Genomic DNA, 23,311 nt, shown 5'->3' with positions numbered 1-23,311 from the left:
AGTTTGAATGCAGGATGTAAATTTTGAGACCGTTTTCAGCCATTAAAATAGTTTAGATTAGTTTTAAAGGCAAATTACATTTATTTCGTTTCGTTTCTTTTTAAAGTTAATTTAGAAAAATGTTTGGAGTATGATTGTTTGTGACTCAGGCCCGGCATGCAGATTTTTTTATTTGAACTCATGACATTGTTTAAATTCCTCTTAAGCTCCTCTCCTTCGTGGAAAAAAACGTCCGGTATACGTGTGACACCATCGCATGCAGACATGTTTTACTGTGCGTCTCAAACTGCTTCAAATATTAGGTTTGTCGGACATTATGCAGTGTCGCAGAGTTATTTGAAAAGCTCTCGTGTTACTTAAGCAGATGGGTCTCCGCAACACACGCATGAAGTCGAACACATAATAATCAGAATCAGAATCAGAAGAGCTTTATTGCCAAGTGTGCTTGCACACACAAGGAATTTTCTTTGGTGTTGGAAGCTTCTAGTACAGACATTCAACACAATGACAATACAATATAATACGATTTACAGTCTAAAAGATTCTAAATTGTGCATATATAAAATAAAGACTATTTTACAGAAAATGGGGGATAATAACATATAAGAGACATTGTACAGGGTAGTATATAGTAGAATAAACATATTAACAGATTGTATGTACACTTGTGCAAATGGATAATTTAGTAAGTAGAGGTAGTGTTATATACATGTATACATAAGATGTAGATATAATAAGGCACTATAGTGCACACTATAGGAGTAGTGGAAGTGGAATATTGCTCTTAAGGAGCAGTTATCTGTTTAGGAGGGAGATTGCCTGGGGGAAGAAGCTGCTTCTGTGTCTGGAAGTCCTGGTGTTTGGTGCTCTAAAGCGCCGGCCAGAGGGCAGCAGATCAAAGAGTTTGTGTGCTGGGTGTGTGGAGTCAATGATGATTTTTCTTGCCCTGTTTTTCACTCTGGAATCGTACAGGTCCTGAAGTGTGGGCAGAGGAGCACCAATAATTTTCTCAGCACTACGAACTGTCCGTTGTAGTCTTCGTAGGTCTGATTTGGTGGCCGAGCCATACCAAACAGTAATTGAAGTGCACAGAACAGATTCGATGACCACTGAGTAGAACTGGGTCAGTAGCTCCTGTGGTAGGTTGAACTTCCTCAATTGACGGAGGAAGTATAACCTCTGCTGGGCCTTCTTTACAATGGAGTCTATGTGGGACTCCCACTTCAGGTCCTGAGAGATGGTGGAGCCCAGGAACCTGAATGACTCCACAGTATCCACAGTGCTGTCCAGGATGGTGAGGGGAGGAAGTGATGGAGGGTTCCTTCTGAAATCCACTATCATCTCCACTGTCTTGAATGCATTCAGCTCTAGGTTGTTTTGACTACACCAGGCAGCCAGCTGAGCAACCTCCTTTCTGTAGGCAGATTCATCACCGTCTTGAATAAGGCCAATGACTGTGGTGTCATCTGCAAACTTCAGGAGTTTGACAGAAGGGTCTGTAGAGGTGCATTCGTTTGTGTAGAGTGAAATATAGCAGTGGAGAAAGAACACATCCTTGAGGAGCTCCGGTGCTGATGGTACATGTGCTGGATTTAAATTTTCCCAACCTCACTAGCTGCTGCCTGTTCGACAGGAAGTTAATAATCCACTGACAGGTAGAGGTTGGCACAGAGAGCTGGGTAAGCTTGGGCAGGAGGAGGTCTGGGATTATGGTGTTGAAGGCCGAGCTGAAGTCTACAAACAGGATCCTGACGTAAGTCCCTGGTCTGTCTAGGTGTTGTAGGATGTAATGCAGTCCCATGTTTACTGCATCGTCCACAGACCTGTTTGCTCGGTAAGCAAACTGGAGGGGATCAAGAAGTGGTCTGGTGATGTCCTTCAGGTGGGCCAGTACAAGTCTCTCAAATGACTTCATGACCACAGATGTTAAAGCAACAGGCCTGTAGTCATTAAGTCCAGATATTTTGGGTTTCTTCTGTACAGGGATGATGGTGGAGCGTTTGAAGCATGAAGGGACTTCACACTGCTCCAAAGATCTGTTAAAAATATTAGTGAAGATGGGCGACAGCTGCTCCGCACAGGACTTTCAGGCAGGAGGGTGAGACATTGTCTGGGCCTGGTGCTTTTCTGATCTTTTGTTTGCGGAAAAGCTGGCACACATCCTCTTCGCAGATCTTAAGTGCAGGTTGAATGTCAAGAGGAGGTGTTAATGGTATAGCAGAGATAGGGTCAGGGCGGGTGTGGAGGGTGAGACTCTGCATTTCAAAACGACAATAGAAGTCGTTCAGGTCGTCAGCCAGTCGTTGATTACCCACAGACTGAGGGGATGATGGCTTGTAGTTGGTAATGTCTTTCAGGCCTTTCCACACCTGATGCAGGGTCGTTGGCTGAAAACTGGTTCTTCAGCTTTTCAGAGTAGCTTCTCTTAGCTGCTCTTATCTCCTTTGTCAGTGTGTTTTTGGCCTGATTATACAAGACTTTGTCCCCACTTCTGTAAGCATCTTCTTTGGCCTGACGAAGCTGTCTCAGTTTCATTGTAAACCATGGTTTGTCATTGTTGTATGTTAAGCGAGTCCTGGTGGGAATACACATGTCCTCACAGAAGCTGATGTAGGATGTCACTGTGTCAGTTAACTCATCCAGATCAGTGGCTGCAGCTTCAAAGACACTCCAATCCGTGCAGTCGAAACAGGCTTGTAAGGCCCGCTCTGTTTCGCTGCTCCATCTCTTTGCTGTTCTTGCTACAGGCTTGGCAGATTTAAGCTTCTGTCTGTAGGTCGGAAGAAGATGAACCAGGCAATGATCAGAGAGACCCAGAGCTGCTCTGGGAACAGAGTGGTATGCATCCCGTATTGTGGTGTAACAGTGATCCAGAATGTTGCTGTCTCTGGTGGGGCATGTGATATGCTGCCTGTATTTTGGCAGCTCACGGGAGAGGTTTGCTCTGTTAAAGTCCCCAATAATAATAATAAGAGAATCCGGGTGTTGCTGCTCCGTGTCAGTGATGTAATCCGCCAGCTGTTGCAGCGCCGCGCTCGCACAAGCATGTGGAGGAATGTAAACATTCACGAGAATAAACGAGGAAAACTCGCGTGGCGAATAAAAAGGTTTGCAGTTGATAGAGAACGCTTCTAAGTACGAAAAGCACATCTTCTTCAGTGTTGTTATATCTCTGCACCAACCTTCGTTTATATAAAAACATAATCCACCACCACGTGTCTTCCCTAATAATAAATCACAAACTTAACATTGTGTTGTGATGAGAGAGTTGTGTGCTTTTCTTACCGTTTACCTCAAAACAGTCGCATCATAATAATGTAAGTGTGCTTCGGTCCAGATCGTAAAGTGAGGACAGTAGCGCTTGTGCACAGATGCTCGGCCCTAGGAGCGTAAATTATTTGGGTCTTGTCGGGTAGGATTGAAATGCAGGATTTTGTCTTATATTTCCAGACGCATCTCATTGAGGACATATTTCATACACGAAAACGATCTGGTAACATTTGCTGTAACATCGGAACTGTTCATTTACCTGGTCGACAGTGACTTTGTGGCTCTTTAAAACAACTTTTGGCGTCTTTCAATATGCGGTGAGGTGCCCGAGAGTGTTTGTTAGCTAGGAAAATCATTTAAAATGTTGCATTTATAGCCTATTATTGCTTTTATCCTAAAGTATGCATTGTTATTATTAGTGTCAGTATATATATATTTTGAGTTTATATTGTTTAATTTAAGATATTATTTTATCAGCATATTGTTAGAACTGTGCTTTTGTGGTTATGTTCAGCATTATTTCAATTCCTGTGTGAATGCATTTATGCCGCTTTAGAGCCGCATTAACGCTCTGTGTAAATGCTCATTTTCGTGGTTTTAAGCCGCTTCAGACTCGGTTTCTGTGCCGCCTTTGCTGTGTAAAGACGACATTAGAAAAATATTGGGTCCAGGATCAGATTATCTGTAATGTGAAGCGTTCACAGATTCACAAATCTTACCTGATCTGCTTTGAGAAACAAAAAAAGAAAAAAGTGAAAAAAAATAGGGGATCTTTAAACAATCTCCAGAAACACCAAACGAAGAAATGCCAAAACTACCATAAATTAGTCTATAGTATTCAGAAATCATCCAATATATTTGATAATTTATGTGACTGACAGATGAAGAATAATGAGTTAATAATGATTTTAAATTCTGGTCTTCTCCTCACACAAAGCTACTGGATCAATTGATTAGACCTGGATCCAACAGTATTTGTCACTTTTCTGAAATAAGACAATTAGGAGCACTTGTATGAAAAAGACCTGTGCAAGGACTAAGAAAATAATTGCCAGATTTATTATTTTAAGGTACACAAGGAATCATACAGTGTTTTAACCAACACAGCCTCTAGTGAACCAATAACAAAACTGAACAGAAACTGACAAACAATTCAATAAAAAAATTAAAATAAATAACGGTCCCTCCATATGAATAAAATACTATAATCAAGTCAATGGGGACCATTTTTGCTTGAACTATTTCTTTGTATTTCTTTATTCATTTAGGAATGTCTTCTGATACGTCTAGTGAATTGTGGCTCTTCATGTCCGACAATCTCACTGCTGCTGATTATGTGTCTGATTTTTGATGGCATATAAATGCTCCTATTTGTTCATTCACTGCCATTACAACTGCAGTTCTAGTGTGTGTATCCAAGTGAAACAGTTAGTTATGTGCTGAGAATTTCAGAATCACTGAGGTAAAATGAACTAGAGGAAAGAAAAACATAACTAAATTCACAGTGACGGGGTTAAATGAATGGCTAGTTCACCGCTCGAGTCAGAACTGTGAATAGTCAAATTAAACTTGCAAGACAGTCTGGCTTTTTGTTAATTGATAGAAGCATGTCCTCATGGTGTATGTCTACAGATGTACAAAATGCTAAACTATCACATTTTTATTATAATTTTAATGTAATAAGTTTACAAACTTTAATATTTTTCATCACATTAAGCATAATCAGTTTTGAATCATGCATTATACACTTAGAAATAAAGCTGCAATCCTTAAATTTTGCCTCTATCATATAAAATTGCAAGGTTATGTACTTATCTTTACGTGGCTTGAAGTCAAATTATGTCAAACTGACATTTCCTGTGAAATGGTACCCAACAACTCAGTTTGTTAATCAGATTTTTCTTGGAACCCTCCAAAAATATTTTAAACAATAAGAAATTAAATGCTTCTCATTTGTATTATCTATTAAATAATGATCAGTCAATTTATTCACAAAATTATGCATATAAAGAACTATGATTATATACAGTATCTGCCCAGTGTAAGGTAAGGATACAGTTTTGGACACATTATTTTTATGTAGATGACTTGCTCAATAACTGTTTTGTGCTTTTTTTTAAAGCAAAAAGGTTTTAAAATACTCTTGCATTTGTAATGTATAGCGTATCTTGGACTAGCGGTAAGGTTTTGGTTTTCGCAGTTTTAGGTGTGTGTACACTAACCTCTCACTATGAGAAAGTCGCAGAAAGACTCTTTTCATTCAGTTCTGCAATGGAATGCTTTAAAATAACCAATGGTCAAAGACAGACCACTGGGAAATGTTGTTGTTGAATATTGTGTGGATTTATTTTTCTTATTTCCTGTCACTAACATTTTTGGCAAGTTAGTGGGAGTATTTCTGTCAGCAGATTGTAGATTTTAAATATAGTGTCAAGTTTGTCAAGCTTTTTTATGGGGGTACCTATTCACTTCTATTGTATAGAGGCACAATTAATGTAGAGTCAATAGGTACCGGTATTGTTCAGTTACCAACATTCTTCAAAATGTCTTCTTTTGTGTTCTGCCGAAGAATGGAAGTAATAGAGGTTTGAAATGACAAGGGTGAGTAAATGATGACAGAATTTTCATTTTTGGGTGAAGTAATTTTTTAGGAAAAACACACAGTATCTTGCAATATAATTGAATGAAACGGCCAAATGCATTTCATGACAGTGAGTGTGCATTCTTGTTGTGATCTCTGTTAAAGCTTGTTTTAAATGTACCATATTTGGTTAAAATAAAACCTGAAGGTATCCAGAAGTCTAAGTCTAAAAGTTCCCAGTATTGCAGTGTTCGATATGGATTTTTAATGTTCATGCCTATGCAGAAAGCAGTAATAATCACTGAGGCAGACTATTCAGTGTGTCATTAATAATCTGAGTTTAGCTTCATTAGGTTCCACTGTTGAGAAACACGGTGTTGTGAAGGAAGTTGCAGTTGATAATCAGGTCTGCTTCTCTTGATGTTTATGTCTGGAGGTGCAGTGCAGATAGTCGACTCCGGTTTTTAGAGGTCCTTTGAGAAAACGGTCTGGCATGAATTTGCACTTGATTCCAAATAGTGAACCAATGAAAACCAGTCACATTTTGTGCGCCTCCTGCAGCCAAACCAGAACAAGATGCCTTTTGATGGCCTCCAGACTCATTACATCACTGACACTGGTGTGGGAACATTGACCTGGATGTGTGGAGGCATGCTGTTTGGACTTGGAGACGGCGAGAAGCAGTAAAGAAATATTTGCTGTAAAGCCTAATAGCAAATGACCACTTTTTCAGGGGCCTGGGTTGTAGACATTTCTTTGCCATTTCTTTTGTAAAACCAATCCAATCAGGTGTGAGATGCTATTTGTTTGACCGCAAGGCTTTTACTGGGGTACAAGTGGTACTGTAATCTATTTTATAGTCAAGTTTGTCAGTTTGTTCAGGGTAGACTGAAGGCCTCAAATCACAGGCAAAATAGATGAATAGATGTATTTGAGATCATTTCATCTGTTTTTGATCATACATGCGTATACATATATAGACAGTGTGTCTTTGAAATATATATATATATATTTTTTAACAAGTTCTGCAGTGTTGTGCTCTGTTGTTTAGGAGACAAAAACACGCCTTGTGTCAATGGCTTTTTACGCAATCTGTACTGTCAACAATGTTTTTAACATGATTGTAGCGAGGAAGGCGGGGCGAGAGCCGTGGGGCGAGTAAGGCGGGGCCGGCGGCGTTAAGTGGCAACAAGTGTCAGCTGTGCGACCGCCGGTCCCGCATTACTCGCCCCACGGCTCTCGCCCCGCCTTCCTCGCTACAATGATTTTTATGATCTTTTGTACCAAGTTAAGATTAAATTTACAGCCCACAAGTCAAAACATTTGATTTCAAACAGATGAGTGTTTAAAAATGAGAAAAAACATACAGACCTAAGAATCAGACATTGAGTGGCGCGTTTATATGCACAGTCTTACTCTGATTATGTAAGGTTTCTTTTATAAGCTGTTTTTATAGATATCCGTTTATATTGTGCATATAAACACACTCATTGTTTTTATTAAAGTGGAACAGGATCAGGAAAGGACCTTGAGTAATAAGCTGCTAACATTTAATGTCATGTAAACACCTAAAGGTTTTTTTTTTTTCGGGGAAAGGTCATAAACGGCGTAAGCAAAAAACACTCGACAGAGATTTTGCGTTGCATTTAAACGCCTTTACCGGTTTTCTCTTCGTTTTGTTTTTGAGTGCATGTCTTACAGCGTAATAGTAAAAGTCCACTCTCGAATCATGCAGTTAATGTAGAAACGGCAAAATGAAAAACTATTGTTGCTTTTGCAGGTAGGCCTACTGCGAACATGAGAAGAGATATAAAAACACAGCTTCTGACCAACTTTCCGCTGCATTTTTAATTACTAGATGGACTATTGTTGATGACGTCACTGCACACGAGAAAGTCTCAAATTTCCACATAAACACGGTTTTCTGCGTAGCTGGTTTATTGATATGCATGTACACACGTGAAAACAGGTTTCTTTTATAAGCTGTTTTTATAGATATCCGTTTATATTGTGCATATAAACACACTCATTGTTTTTATTAAAGTGGAACAGGATCAGGAAAGGACCTTGAGTAACACCAGTGCAATATCTTGGAGACAGATGGGGGTCCATTCTTAAAGCAGAAATGGAGGCAAAACAGATCAGAGAGAAAATTAAAAAAGGAGAATTAAATGAAATCAGCGTCAACTGCACCATACATGGCTCTGATTTTTATTAGTTTATCCAGTCATTGCTTGGGCTGAACATTATAGTTTGTGTGTTGCAATGACAGAAACAGCGATATTCCCATCCCAGCTAACACAGTTACGTTGTGACGACGTACCTGGACCGGAACCATATTCGTTGCCACGATATACCATAATAACGTTCCAGCGATGGAACTTTGTGATTCCCATATTCAACGTTGTTGGGACATGGTGATTACCTCCTGAAGACATACCTGGAACGTACCATATTCGTCGCAGCGACGTACCAAATAACGTTTCTGGGACGTGATGAGCACATCCTAACGACCAAACAGTCACGTTGTTAAAATCTTTTTTATTTATTTAATTTAAACAATTATCATCCCTCACATGGAGGATTAAATTAATTTGTGATTTAATCTGTGCGTTAAAGATTAAATTGTATGCATAATTGGAGTAATTCTCTATTCAAATATGGACAAAGCACAGTATAACGATTATAAAACTAAACACAGCACTGTACATCACAATCAGATATTTTATTTATACTGTAGTACATGACATAAATAATCAAAGACTTCAACACAATATAGAGGATTTAAAGCAGATATTTACTGAAAGAGATGAATAAACATTATATTTACGCTTAACATTATATTGTTGTCTTACCACATACATTTAGCAGGTTGTCTGTTTTTGAAAACAACAATCAAATGCTTCTTTAGTCACATTCACAAACATCAGGGTCCGTTCATTTAAACGCACCAAATCGATCGAAAATCACTAAAATATGTATTTACTCTCACATCTGTAAGGCATAAAGTATAGAAAGAATATTAATAAACCGCTAAAGGAATATCAGGCAGTGACGAAAAAAGAAATTACCATTAATGTTTAAATGATGTGAGCGCGCGGCTCTTCGCAGAACAGAAAAGGCGCGTACGCGCGCTAAATAAATAGAAACGCAGTTTTAATTGTGGTATCGAATTAAACTCCTGTTTAATAGCTGTCAGAAGTGGTATTTATTGCATTCGTCTTGATATTATAACAGATTTGACTCTGATCATAAATGTTTCACACAATAACATAATAAATAGAAACTAGATAGTAAAGTTCGAGTACAAACTTTATGTTGGCTTGACAAAGCCTGTCCTGAAGAGTTTGAAATAGTTTGAAAGGTTTTATCGTTAAACTTTTTCTAACATGATGGAAAAAATAATGTGACCCCAGTGTGTTAAAACCGGGCTTAGTATGTTGTTAGCATGATTAGCATGTTACTAGCATGATTATAACGACACCTGGGCGTGGCTTGGAATCTGCAATTGATAATACTCTAACCTATGAGTGAAACGAACCAACCCTGTCATGGCTCTGCTTCCTTAGTCATGTTTTTCTTGGTCCTGTAGCAGAGCCATGACAAAGTCTTTGGTTATGTGTGGAGAGAAACTTATTGTTGTCCTTTGGACAATAATATACGTTCTCTCCAGTGTCTTGTCATTGGCCCCGTTCCTCTCGTTTCCTTGTTATCTTTCCCTAAGTGTTTGATTACCCACACCTGCCCTGTGTCGTTATCCTTTGTTTGTGTTTCCCTATATATACCCTCTTGTTTCTTTGTCCTGTGCTCGTGCATTGTACATGGTGTCTTTCGTGGCGTTCGTCGTTGGATGTTTCCTGTGCGTTTTGTCTTCCCCTTGCCCGTGCTCCAGTTTGGATTGTCTTGTCACATTTTGTAAGTGTTAGTTTAGTTTGTCTAGTAATGTTTTTGCTTAGTTTATTGTGAGTCAGTCTACGTCCTGTTTGGTATCCTGTTTGTTTTGTTATATCCCCTCGTGGGTTTTTGTTTTGTGTTTTTTTGTCAAATAAAGTACCCTGTTAACCCCTTCATCTCTGCCTGCCTGCATCTGGGTTCTTCCCGCCACACTTTTATGACAAACCCCTGTGTCTCTATGATGTTCTGATGCAGAAATACACATATTGCTAATCGGTTGCTAGGCTAACCTGTTTGGTTGCTATGGGCGTGGTTTAGCAGAAGCCTATTTATCAATTTGCCTGACATCTACAGACTGCAGAGGCAGCAGCTTTTGCCAGAGGGGAACTGGAATCCCCTGGTTGGGCCTGGGTTCTCCTGAGGTTTTTTTTCTCGATTAGAGTTTTGGGTTCCTCGCCACTGTTTGCATACTGTTTTTGCACTATCTGCCTGACCGGGGGGGGCTGCTTTAGAATCTTAAAGTTTTACTTAATTAATATTGCATATAGGAATTTATTATCTGCTATATTTGACCTGTGCTTCTCTCTCCTTTATCCTAAATGTGTGCTCTCACTGAGCGTGTGTGTGTGTGCATACTTGTCTGTGTACGTACGTGTGTGTGTGTGTGTTGGAGTGTTTTGTGTGTGGGTGTGTCTGTCTTCTGTGTTTTCAACCTTTTCTTGTTTTTGCAGGTACAACTTTGATTGTTTTGCTTGTAGTCAATGTGTCTCATGTACAGCTGCTTTGTAACAATGAAAATTGTAAAAGCGCTATATAAATAAAGTTGAGTTGAGTTGAGTTGTTTGAAGAGGTCTTTAAAGAAAGACACAACTGATAAACATAACAACACAGTATTCTCACCTGCAACAGTTTAAAATAACCTGAATACATGAAATGTTGGGCAACTTGATGAAAAGCTCTAATAGCGCAGCTTCTCTATTAGCATTATATACAGTGATAAGCGCCACACACTCTCATTAATTGTTTTTACCGCAATGACAGATATAAGTGCGCACACAAATTTGTCCGCGCTACAAAGTGCAATCATTAGTTTCGTTTAAAGCCTGTCCAGTTAAGATGTGAAGCATTATCAGAACAATGTAACAAAATCCTGAAAGACAATCAAAAGAGCATTTTTGTTGTCAGGCTGTATATACTTTATGTTGGATTGTTATTTGGTGTGAGATCAATTTGGGCAGAGTGAGAGCTTGTAAACGCATGTGTCTCACGGTGCGAGTTGGCAACTCCCAGTACTTCTGTGATCATTTGACACAGAAATAATGATAGTGTGTGGTTGAAAATACTGTTTGTGACATCGTTTCATACCTAATGATGATAGTGCTTTCTCTGCTTCTGCGGCAGCACCAGCACAGATTGGGGCGTAGACAGAGGAGAATCGTTGATTTTCATTAATGAGATTGTGTGGGTGTTTGAATCGAGATCATGATCTTTTATCGATTAATTGTGCAGCTCTACTGTCCTGATGCAGAGATATGGGTTTTGCTGAACGGTTGCTAGGCTAACCTGTTTGGTTGCTATGGGCGTGGCTTGGTATATGCCAATTGATGATGCTCTAAACTATGAGTGAAACGAACCAACTCCCGTGTCTCTATGATGTTCTGTTACAGAAATATAAGTTTTGCTAAATGGTTGTTAGGCTAACCTGTTTGGTTGCTATGGGCGTGGCTTAGCATCTGCCATTTGATGATACTCTAAGCTATGAGTGAAACGAACCAACTCCCGTGTCTCTACGACGTTCTGATGCAGAGATATAGGTTTGCTAAACGGTTGCTAGGCTAACCTGTTTGGTTGCTATGGGCGTGGCTTGGTATATGCCAATTGATGATGCTCTAAACTATGAGTGAAACGAACCAACTCCCGTGTCTCTACGATGTTCTGTTGCAGAGATATAAGTTTTGCTAAATGGTTGCTAGGCTAACCTGTTTGGTTGCTATGGGCGTGGTTTAGCAGAAGCCAATTGATGATGCTTCAAGTACCAAGTGAATAAAACCAACCCCCATGTCTCTATAATGTTCTGATGCAGAGTTATAGGTCTTGTTAAATGGTTGCTAAGTTAACATGTTTTGTTGCTATGGGCGTGGCTTCGTAGCTTAATGAAGTTTCAGGGATACTGATTGGTTGCCTGAGTCAAGTGAGCCCACCCCCTTGTCTCTACGACACTGCGTTGCAAAGCTATCCATCTGGACTTTTTATAATGGGAGTCTATGGGAGTGGTTGCTGTAAATGGTTGCTATGGGCGTGGCTTAATAGCTTCATGATGATCCTGTTACACTGATTGGTTGCCTGAGTAAAATGAGCTCACCCCCTTGTCTCTAAGTGGTTGTACTGCGAAGTTATTCAACATGGGACAGTTATGACGCCTTATATGGGCATGTTTCCTGTCCCATTATAAGTCAATGGGGAATTTTGGGGGGCTCTTACGCCCCAGGGGTGCAATTTACACCCCATTGTGAGGTACGTTCTTACAGAGCCTGCCAGCTTCTTCAAACATGGTAACTCGCAAGTTTCTACGACATCCTCACTTTGAGTTATGAGTCGTCAAAGTTTGTCTCAATGTTAAGTCAATGGGAAATTAGGTGGTTTTGAGAGTCCGATTTTCGAAAACCAGAACCCGGATCAGTTAGAAAAGATAAAGCAACTCAAGTCAGACCAGTCTGAAGGTTTGTGAAAAGTTTGGTGGATGTAGCTTGAAAGCTCTAGGAGGAGTAGCAGTCAGAAATTTTGGGGATCAGAAGAACAATAATAATAATAATAAGTTTAAGTACAAGATCAGTATGTTGGCTTTGTCAAGCCAACATAATAAGCTTAGATACAAGATCAGTATGTTGGCTCTGTCAAGCCAACATAATGACCAGATTCATTAATCAAATGACCAGTGTCCAGGTTATTTGAAGACCAGTACATCACGTCGCTACAACATTCGTCATGGGATTAATTCACGACGTTATTTGAGGATGTAGCTAGGACGTTTCTGGAACGTTAGCAACAATGACCAGATACATTAATTAAAGGACCAGTGTCAAGATTATCTGAAGACCAGTACATCGCTACAACGTTATCCATGGGATTAATTCATGACGTTATTTGAGGACGTGGCTAGGACGTTTCTGGAACATAAGCAAAAATTCTAAGAAACGTAACGTTGCAAAGACAGAACGTGGTCATAAAGTAATGTCACGGTGACCAAATGAAGACGAACTGGTAACGTCGTCAGAACGTACTGTGTTAGCTGGGATTAAAGTCTGTGCTGTGCTTATTTTATAAAAAGATGTAGTCAAATCTGTCCAAATTAGCTCTAACCTCACAGAAACTGCTGTTAAAAACGACTGATCCACTGACATCACGCTTAAAACAAAGAATTACAATTGGAATGAATAATGTGATGATCGGGCGCAGGTCGCGTGCGGATATCTTGATCAGAGAAAATGATAGATGCGGTTGGGTGGCGGGTGGATGATTTGTTTGAAACAGCGGATTCGGATGACATTTGAGCTGATCTGCGCATCTCTACTGTATATGTATATATACACTGTATATACAGTATATATATATATATATATAGACTGTATATATATATATATATATATAATTACATTCTTCTTTATCGTTTCTATGTAGAGTTCCTGTAGCTCAGTTGGTATTGCACTAGCAATGCAAATTCGTGGGTTCAATCCCTGGGAACACATACATAAAAAACATTCAAGACTAAATGTACTGTAAGTCACTTTGTATAAAAGCGTCTGTCAAATCCGTAAACGTATAAGATTATATAGGCATACCACTTCATTTTGAACCTTAGAGCTCATTTCAGGTCTATATTAAAAAGCTTACATGTTGTTGCTTTATTGCTTAGGCTATGGAGATTTTTAATTAGTGTTGGGTATCATTTGAATTTTAACAATTCCGATTCTGATTCTGCTTATAGATTCAGATTCCAAAGTTTTTAGAGATCAACCTGTATGGTAATTTAGCATGCTTATTGACTGGTTTGCAATATATATATATATATATTTATATATATATATAGCGAGAGAGAGACAGAGAGTTAAAGAGAGAGTTTAATTCCAAAATGAGATAGCTTTGTTTTTAATGTTTTTCAAAAATCACATTTTTTATTGTGCATTCCAATTAATATCAAACTGCAGTTGGGTTGTTTTGATTTAAGCCATAATAAAAAAATACTAAAAAATTAGAGCTAACTAACACAATAAAACTTTAAAAACTGAGATATCTCATTTTGGAAACAAACTCTTCATATATACAGTATACATAGAGTATATGCACGCACACACGCACAGACACACACACACACACACACACACGCACACACACACACACACACACACACATATATGTAAAAATATGGTAATTTTCATAAGAGCTTTGTCAGCAGATATCAGCAGATTACAAGTTCACGCATGAACATTTCTAAAAATGTTCAAACAGGAATTGATAAGAGGAAACTTTCATTTTATATCAATTGTCCAATTCCTAACCTTTCGATACTGATTCCTGAACTGGAATTGATTTTCGACTCCCAACCCTGTTTTTATTGTTATGTTTTCTTACTGGAACCTGACAGAAACTTGGCATTCATGTGCTAAATCAGAAATATAGCGTACAGAGGCCAGACCTCATGCATTCATATGCATCGTGTGTTTTCAGATAATTATGACTAAACGAGTCTTACATATTATAAGGTTCTATCTACGTTCTGAGCAGTTTAACAAGGGATAACAGGGATAACAAGCTTCAAAGTTTCTGCCTTCCAGTTGACTTTAGATAAAACCTTTTTGTTTCAAAAGCTGTAGAAAATGAACACAACGTAAAGAAAAAAAACATCACAGAATGTAAATAAGTTGTCAAAGAATAAGAATATGTGAATAACTCAGTTTTGACAAAAATGTCAGATAGAACCTTATAATTCCAAGACGACAATATAGTACAGTATATGGTGATTTATGAACAACATGCAAGTTGGTTCACTCTACTGCCATCTTAGTAACACCTTCAGGAAGCCGTTTCATAGTAAGTAGTTCAGGAAGTAGTTCCAATCTACTTGAATTGTTTGCATTACACTAAAAACAATCCATATTTTTAAAATGTACGCTTTTTATATAATATATTTTCAAACAAAAAATAAAATCAACAGCTGATATCAAGTTTTTGTTGTTGTTTTGGAATCTTAAACATTACTAAAAGGCACAATGCATTAACACATACATACTTTACTTTGCAGCTCCAAAAACATGCAGCCCCAAACAGTTTGTTTGCAGGGATCAAGTGACATGCATCTCAAATGGCTGGCGGTGTGATGGGGAAAAGGACTGCCCGGACGGATCGGACGAGTCCCCATATGTCTGTATGTATGACTGTTTCTCTACATTCTGCTTCTTAAAGAATTATAGAGCTTTAATCCAAAGGTCACCTTCAAGTTTTCTTAAAGCAAAGCTTTACCACACACCGCTCTAAAAACAGAAGGATAAGCTTCTTAAGTGTATTCACAATTTTACAATGGCTGTAGTTCATGTAATTGCTGCATTATGCACACTAAAAGCATGAGTTTGCGCATATTTCATTGGTCATTGGTTTTTTAACAGCAGACGTTACATTGCCATGGAAACTGAACAACTTACGTACAACCAGGGACGGTTCTAGGGTGAGTGGATATTCTGGGCTTAGCCCAGAGACTCCACATATGTGTTCGAATATACATTTCTTGTCCGTGGAAAATGTGAGCCGTGCCACTTGTTTTAAAGCGCCTGGGGGTTTGGGCTGGCGTGGCGTCTGCCATTGCTTAGCAACCATGAGCCACACTTGCAGTGAAGACGAGAAAGTTTCGCCAAAGGGTAAATGGATTTTCATTGCTCTCTACTTGAGTGCACCTGCCGCGTGTCTACATTTAAAATAACGAACTTTCGCTCACAAAAGACATGAAATGTAAACGGCCCCTAAGTGATTCGTACACGGCATGGTAATAAAACATTTGGGGCTTTATTGAAAACATTCATGGCTTCAGCCCCCTTAGCCCACCCCTAGCACCGCCCCTGCGTACAATGAGGGTGGTAAATACATGCTGCGTCCCAATTCGCATACTATCCATCCAAAATAGTATTCGAAAATAGAATTAGTATGTCCAAATCATAGTATGCTGAAATGAGTGTTTTCAAAGTACCCGGATGGTCTACTGTTTCCGGCGAAGATTTGAAGGCATTGACATTTTACAGCTAATATTACACACAACTCACCGTTAGAGGGTGGAGTTTAATGATGCTTCACTGCATTAATAAAATTAAATAAAAGATGCTTCGCTAAATTAATAAATGTAAGTATACAGTAACATTACATACAAAATAATGAATGATAAATACTTAAATGCCAAGAAGAGCTGTATTTTGATGTTCGTGACAGTTCATGATCACAGTGTTGTCTAGGCAACAACGGCCACTTCCGTTTTGCGTTAGTACGTCCCAGCGCGTGCATACAGTTTTGCTATATACTTTTACATGACAAAAACAGTACATACTTTAAGGCCATAATATAAGTAGGCGAATTGGGATGCAGCAACAGTGTTTCCGCTAGGATTTTGTGGAACTGTGGTGCTGGATGATTAAGCTAATTAACATATTTGTGACGTCATCGCATAGTAGTTTGCGTAGTTTAGACCCGTTTCTACTCTACTCTCTGAACATTCTGTATTTTAATACAGCTTACTGCCCAATAAAGCTGTTCTCATTAACATATTTTCTGTTTCTGTTGTCAGTTCTGTTTTATGACTAAGACACATTGTCTGACAAAATCACCACACATCTTAAAGAGCGGCAATTTTAGCTGCAGTAGAAATGCTCAGCCGTAGTGCTGCCGGTTCGTTGAAATTTGAACGTTTTCTTACTAAACACATCGTTACCGCTTGGTAAAAACGACCTCAGCTCTATGAGCGGAAGTGGCTTAGCTGGCTGAGATTTTAACTGAAGTACGCCATCGCCCCATGTGCGTATAACTCATTAGCCTGTGGTGTGAGCTGAACTGTGAGTCGCACCACAGGCTGTATGCAGCTGTCAGAATGTCTGATAGGACGTATCAGTGTTTGGTTTTCTGCTGGTCAGTTTGTTTCCCGGATGACTTGACCTGAAGCTCATGTTCTTTCACTCCTCTTGTTTAGTCTGATCAGTTCTGATGGCATTGACTTCACATGGCCTTGCTTATATCTGTTTATTGCTTGCTATCAAGAGGACCACGGTTCACAGCGAGAAGCACATCTGCCTTTTTTATTGATAGTTTGGACTGTTTAGAAGTTAGTTGCAAACGTATGAGATTTCAGCTTTGCAAAAACTTATCTTGGAACAACACATTTCTTCTTACGTCTGTGAGTCTATTGTACTCTCATTTCTCGTTGTTTTAGAAATAAGTGATCAATGTTTTCAACCAGAAAATGGTTCTTTTTCAACTTCCCCAATTATTGTTCTCTCAAAATATTTCATTCGACTTGCCGATACGGGTAAGACTAAGCATGACATTAGCAAACCTGGGGTCATGGGTTGGATTCCCAAGGAATGTATCAAATGATTAAATCTATACATCGGATGCATTTAGAGAAGTGTTTGCTGAATATGTAGAACACAAAATTGCACAGGTTCTGTACACACGACTTATCATTAGAGATGCACCGATTGCAATTTTCTTTGCCGATTCCGATTTCCGATTTTATTACAAGTGAAACCTGCCGATTCCAATTTTTGCCGATTCCGATTTTCTATCCACAAACTATAATTGACAGTATACTGTATATAAAACCATATTAACTTTTCTTCAATACACATTTTCTTTATTTTCATTGAATAAATGATTGAACATTACAATTTCCCCAAATTTCCCTAAATGCACTTCTCCAAGCTGCATTAAATTACAGAATCTTCTCTTTCCCAAACAACTCTTAAATTGAATAACTCTGTGACTGAAAAGAAGTACAAATAATAAAATATAACTAAACATGTCACTTAATTTACCTTTTTCATTTTTGTACTCATCTCACAAAAGTCTAAGATAACAATAAAATATTTCAACTTTATTCTCGTCTGTTTCTGTTTATGAAACTAACATTGCTTTATTTCATTTTTTCTGAAATGTAAAATAAATTGTCTTTATCTTGTGTCTGTAGTATTAAAATAAGTGGGTTGATTTTTGTTGCAACTTATATCACATATATTGGTTGATTTATTCATTTTTTTATATTTTGGATTTTTAAAAACAAGTAGAAGTCGTGTTGAATGTCATTTTACCTAGGTGAAATGACCACAGTTTTACCGTAAGACAAGCAATCAGGTTGAGTGGAATTTACGTTTGTTTTACACAGAGTGAACGACTTCAACATGAGTTTAGCATGTGTCAGAGTTTAGCATGATGCTAATAGCATCACTGTTGGCATACATACCCCATGTAGACGGAGCAGCGAGAGATGAACTAGGGTGGGCGGATCGATCTAAATATCGATAGTATCGATGCCAACACTGGTATTGGTATCAGATCGATACAATTGTAATTGAATCGATATTTTAATTTAAATATCTCACCTCTACGTTCATTATACTTTGCTCGTGTCTTCTACCTCTACAATCCTGAGCAAACGCTGCTTTCACATCCTGGCCCACTTTGCTACTCCTCCCCCTCCTGCTGCGATTCGTTGTTGTGTCGTCACGTGACTCACTGACACAACGCGCCGAGGAGCAGCGAACTGAGTGAGCGAAGCTGATAGCACATTGAATGAGAGATCAGGATGGCCGAGAGGAAGAGAAGCGTTGTGACTTCAATACATTAATAAAAAATATTGTCTAAAGAATTGATCATTCATTCACCTGAGAAACAATGACATACTGCTCTCCCCTACACAAAAGTATTTTTTTTTTTTTAAGTAAAAAGTATCGTATTGGTATTGGTATCGGCAATACTGACCCTATATGTATTTGGTATTGTTGGACTTTTGAGGCAGTCCTGCATGTTCAAAAATTTGTACAGAGACGTTCTCCAAAATCGATTAGAAGTTTATTATCAGATGTAAAAAGGAGTAACAAAGCTTTGGGTTGTCAGACGATCTCCTCACTCCACCACAAGCCAACAACCCAGAACATACACTTTCACACTTATTTATTCAGTATTTTACGCCGCTCCCTTCTTCTGATTCCGCCCTCTCCTCTGGGTGGTATCATTCTCAACAGCCAATCCTCGCGTTCCACGACTCTCTTCTGACTCCATTCCTTTGTTCACTTGTTCCTGCAAAACAACATCCGGTGCAATATGTTTGTTGCCACCCTGTGGTCAGTTGCTAGTTTCAGGAAGTGTCCCCTAGAGACAGTTTCTTTTGGGGAGTGTTTCCTAGAGACAGTTTCTTGTGGCCGGACAACATACCAACATTCTTAACATTCTTTTAGTAAAAAGAAAACACTCAATCATCTAATGCTTTTAATTATGTAGCGTTGTTTCTTAATCCTATGATTCATTAAAACACATCACAACTCATGATTATACTTAAAACATATGCAGTGGATTGATTCATAACATTTCTTTTCTGTGTGACTCTTTGTGTGTGTGTGTGTGTTGACTTAGTTAAATTTATGGTTCCAACCCCCACTTATCCTGTCTCACTCCGTTTGCCACAGTAACTTTCCACTGAGTAAAATAGAAAGCACATGACAAAAGCACACAGCTTAATGATTTAATGAAAGAAAACACTTATTGATTATATTGATAATTAAATCATACTTTTATCTGAAAAATATTTCCACAGTATCGGATCGATACCAAATTTTGCAGTATCGCCCACCACTATGAACTACAGTGCACCTTTTTGTCTGTACAGTACATGATGCGTGTGCACGCGCGTGCAGTCAGCGGACATGAGAGATGCGCGTCAGTCAGCAGAGAGTCAGCAGGTGGACCCACATGCGAGTATAAACGAGCCGTGAAAGACAGGCTGTGCGAGCGCACGTTTACATGTTTACTTGCGGCTTTGAGTGTACTGACGGCTGTGACGTTTTTGCCCGCATCACGGGCAACAGAAGATCGGCGAGACGTGAGACTGACCGGCCAGTCACCGGTCGGGCCGATCATACGAAAAACCGTCCGATTCCGATCTCTGGCCGGTCAATCGGTGCACCTCTACTTATCATGCAGTTATGTAGTTTATAATGTCAGTAGAATATTACTCTATCCTGTACAGAAGGACCTTCTCACGTCAATGAGGTTAGGTATATGCAAACATTGCTTCTACCTTTAGCTTGTGCAGTGCTGTTGATACAATATTTAGTGTAGCTCACAGTCACAGATATGTTAAAGCACATTACTTGAAGAAAAATCTTTGTTTAAAGCTGGAACAATGAGCACATCTAGAGAAGCTTTGAGGAAAACCATCTTAAGGCCGTGTTCAGACTTGACTTCTTTGACAAGAAAAAGTTGCTGACAGCGTTTGGTTACAAAAAGCAGCCGAACGCCATAACTTCGGAGGCAGCGTCTGTGCACGAATGAAGGCAGCCCAGAGAAACAGATAGGCAGCGTAGTTAATTTTTTAATTATAAACAGAGAGCATCTTTCCAATAACTCATCACATATTTAAAAACTATAATACTAATTTCTCGTTAGCAATGCAATCAGAAGTTGTTGAAAGTGAAAATTAAATTTACATTTATACAAAACTATGCTCCAACGGGCGTTTCGGCCGCCATTTTATTTTTTCGAGCTCGAGCCTTCTCGACCAATCACGTTCCTCGCATGTTGTTATGGAAACAACCGGTCTCTGTCATTGGTTAGCTGTGAAAAAGGAGCTTGATGTAGGGCTTTTTTTTTCAGAAAAGTTGAACAGAAAAGTTGAACAACCTCATAAGACTCTCTGAGCTGCAGAAAAAGACGCCGGCGCTGGCGTTTAAAAAAGCGCTCAGGATATTTTTTGAAAACACGGTTTACTCCATAGGATTATAATGTAAAACAGACGCTAGCAGCTTAAAAAAAGAAGTCAAGTCTGAACACTGCCTAAGACATGAATATATTAAAGATATTAGCCTAATACTGGGTTACATACAAAGTCAATGCAAAGACGCGTATAGACGCGAACTCGCGGCAGGTGGTGCGAATGATGCGAATTGGGCAGCGCGATTGCCACGAACGCACGTCAATCTCGTCTTCCGCAAAGGTTGAAAATATTTATCAGATCGCGTCACTTACGCAAAAAATAACGAACTTTTCCCGCGAGTAATGAAGTGGAACGCGATTGTTCGTGTTTGGTGTGAACCCAGCATAAGGTTTGTTTTTCGAAAAAGAACTGAACAAATTTGCCAGTGGGGTGTTGAAAAAACAATTCAAGCTTCAACTTCAGTCAATAAACTTAATTCAAGTTTAGTTTCATTATCCCTTTGGGAGATACTTTTTCTTGTTTTAAAGTCACTTAATATCTTAGGTAGTAAATATATCTTGATTTAAGAATTTTTAGATATTTGTTCTCGATAGTTTTTATTGTATTATAAAAACCACATCACCAAAATCAATCAGTGTGGTTGAACATTTAGAATTCAAAGTGAAATCAGCAGCCACAATTCCATATAATAAATGTCACAATCAGCTGCTGAGTCGTCATTTAGTTATATACAAATATCGATAACGAAGGAATAACTCGATTTATAATGTTATTCTGCCGTTCATTCTGATGTGCATGAAAGCATTTTAATCTAATGCCGCATGCACAATAATATGTTCGAAAATAATAAGCAGGAGGTCTATAATACCTGAGAGCTATCTGCACTGTTATATACAAAATACTGCATAATTCCATTTGACACTTTTCAGAGGCCTCAGAGTAAAATGAACTTGTAAAACATCTACTTTACTGTAATGGCATACAGGTGCTGGTGATATAATTAGAATATCATCAAAAAGTTGATTTATTTCACTAATTCCATTCAAAAAGTGAAACTTGTATATTATATTCATTCATTACACACAGACTGATGTATTTCAAATGTTTATTTCTTTTAATTTGGTGATTATAACTGACAACTAATGAAAATCCCAAATTCACTATCTCAGAAAATTAGAATATTACTTAAGACCAATACAAAGAAAGGATTTTTAGAAATCTTGGCCAACTGAAAAGTATGAACATGAAAAGTATGAGCATGTACAGCACTCAATATTTAGTTGGGGCTCCTTTTGCCTGAATTACTGCAGCAATGCGGCGTGGCATGGAGTCGATCAGTCTGTGGCACTGCTCAGGTGTTATGAGAGCCCATGTTGCTCTGATAGTGGCCTTCAGCTCTTCTGCATTGTTGGGTCTGGCATATCGCATCTTCCTCTTCACAATACCCCATAGATTTTCTATGGGGTTAAGGTCAGGCGAGTTTACTGGCCAATTAAGAACAGGGATACCATGGTCCTTAAACCAGGTACTGGTAGCTTTGGCACTGTGTGCAGGTGCCAAGTCCTGTTGGAAAATGAAATCTGCATCTCCATAAAGTTGGTCAGCAGCAGGAAGCATGAAGTGCTCTAAAACTTCCTGGTATACGGCTGCGTTGACCTTGGACCTCAGAAAACACAGTGGACCAACACCAGCAGATGACATGGCACCCCAAACCATCACTGACTGTGGAAACTTTACACTGGACCTCAAGCAACGTGATTCTGTGCCTCTCCTCTCTTCCTCCAGACTCTGGGACCCTGATTTCCAAAGGAAATGCAAAATTTACTTTCATCAGAGAACATAACTTTGGACCACTCAGCAGCAGTCCAGTCCTTTTTGTCTTTAGCCCAGGCGAGACGCTTCTGATGCTTCCTGCTGATGACCAACTTTATGGAGATGCAGATTTCATTTTCCAACAGGACTTGGCACCTGCACACAGTGCCAAAGCTACCAGTACCTGGTTTAAGGACCATGGTATCCCTGTTCTTAATTGGCCAGCAAACTCGCCTGACCTTAACCCCATAGAAAATCTATGGGGTATTGTGAAGAGGAAGATGCGATATGCCAGACCCAACAATGCAGAAGAGCTGAAGGCCACTATCAGAGCAACCTGGGCTAGTGTTGTCAAAAATATCGATTTTTCGATACATATCGATTCTGAAAAATCTAAAACGATTCCAATACTCATGTCCAACAGTATCGATATATCGATGCCAGCTGCGCTTTCCCATTCTCTCTCTCCTCTCCGACACACTGCACGTGAGCGGCACGCAGTATCAACAGAGCTCCGCCTCCTCTCACTGACTCGTCTCATGCGCTCATGTAAATTGTGCGAAGTGTTGAAAGATGGCCAATGCGGAGTCTTCGCGACCGGCTTTGGTCGACAAAGAACATGGCAGGAGTGCTGTTTGGAACTTTTTCGGCTTTGAGGCAAATGAACATGGAAAGGCGAAGGACACAAGCAAGCCGATATGCAAGCGTTGCTACAGAGGAGTGCTAACAAAAGGCGCTAACACCACTAATTTAGCAAAGCACTTGAAGGACCGACACGCGGACTTGTATAAAGA

The 23,311-nt window shown here is 39.2% G+C and overlaps 1 protein-coding gene across 1 annotated transcript in view; it reads left to right on the top strand.

Annotated features, from left to right (window-relative positions):
- Positions 1-23,311, top strand: part of LOC130571073 (low-density lipoprotein receptor-related protein 1-like) — a 106,021-nt gene that overhangs the window by 15,587 nt on the left and 67,123 nt on the right. The window contains exon 2 of the mRNA XM_057361778.1: positions 15,045-15,167. Within this exon, the coding sequence (XP_057217761.1) occupies positions 15,045-15,167 (123 nt within the window). The remainder of the gene's footprint in view (positions 1-15,044; positions 15,168-23,311) is intronic.

Source organism: Triplophysa rosa, linkage group LG20 (assembly GCF_024868665.1).
Source record: "Triplophysa rosa linkage group LG20, Trosa_1v2, whole genome shotgun sequence".
Lineage (NCBI taxonomy): Eukaryota > Metazoa > Chordata > Actinopteri > Cypriniformes > Nemacheilidae > Triplophysa > Triplophysa rosa.
The sequence above is the reverse complement of the archived record's forward strand: the minus strand, read 5'-3'. Positions and strand labels throughout refer to the sequence as shown.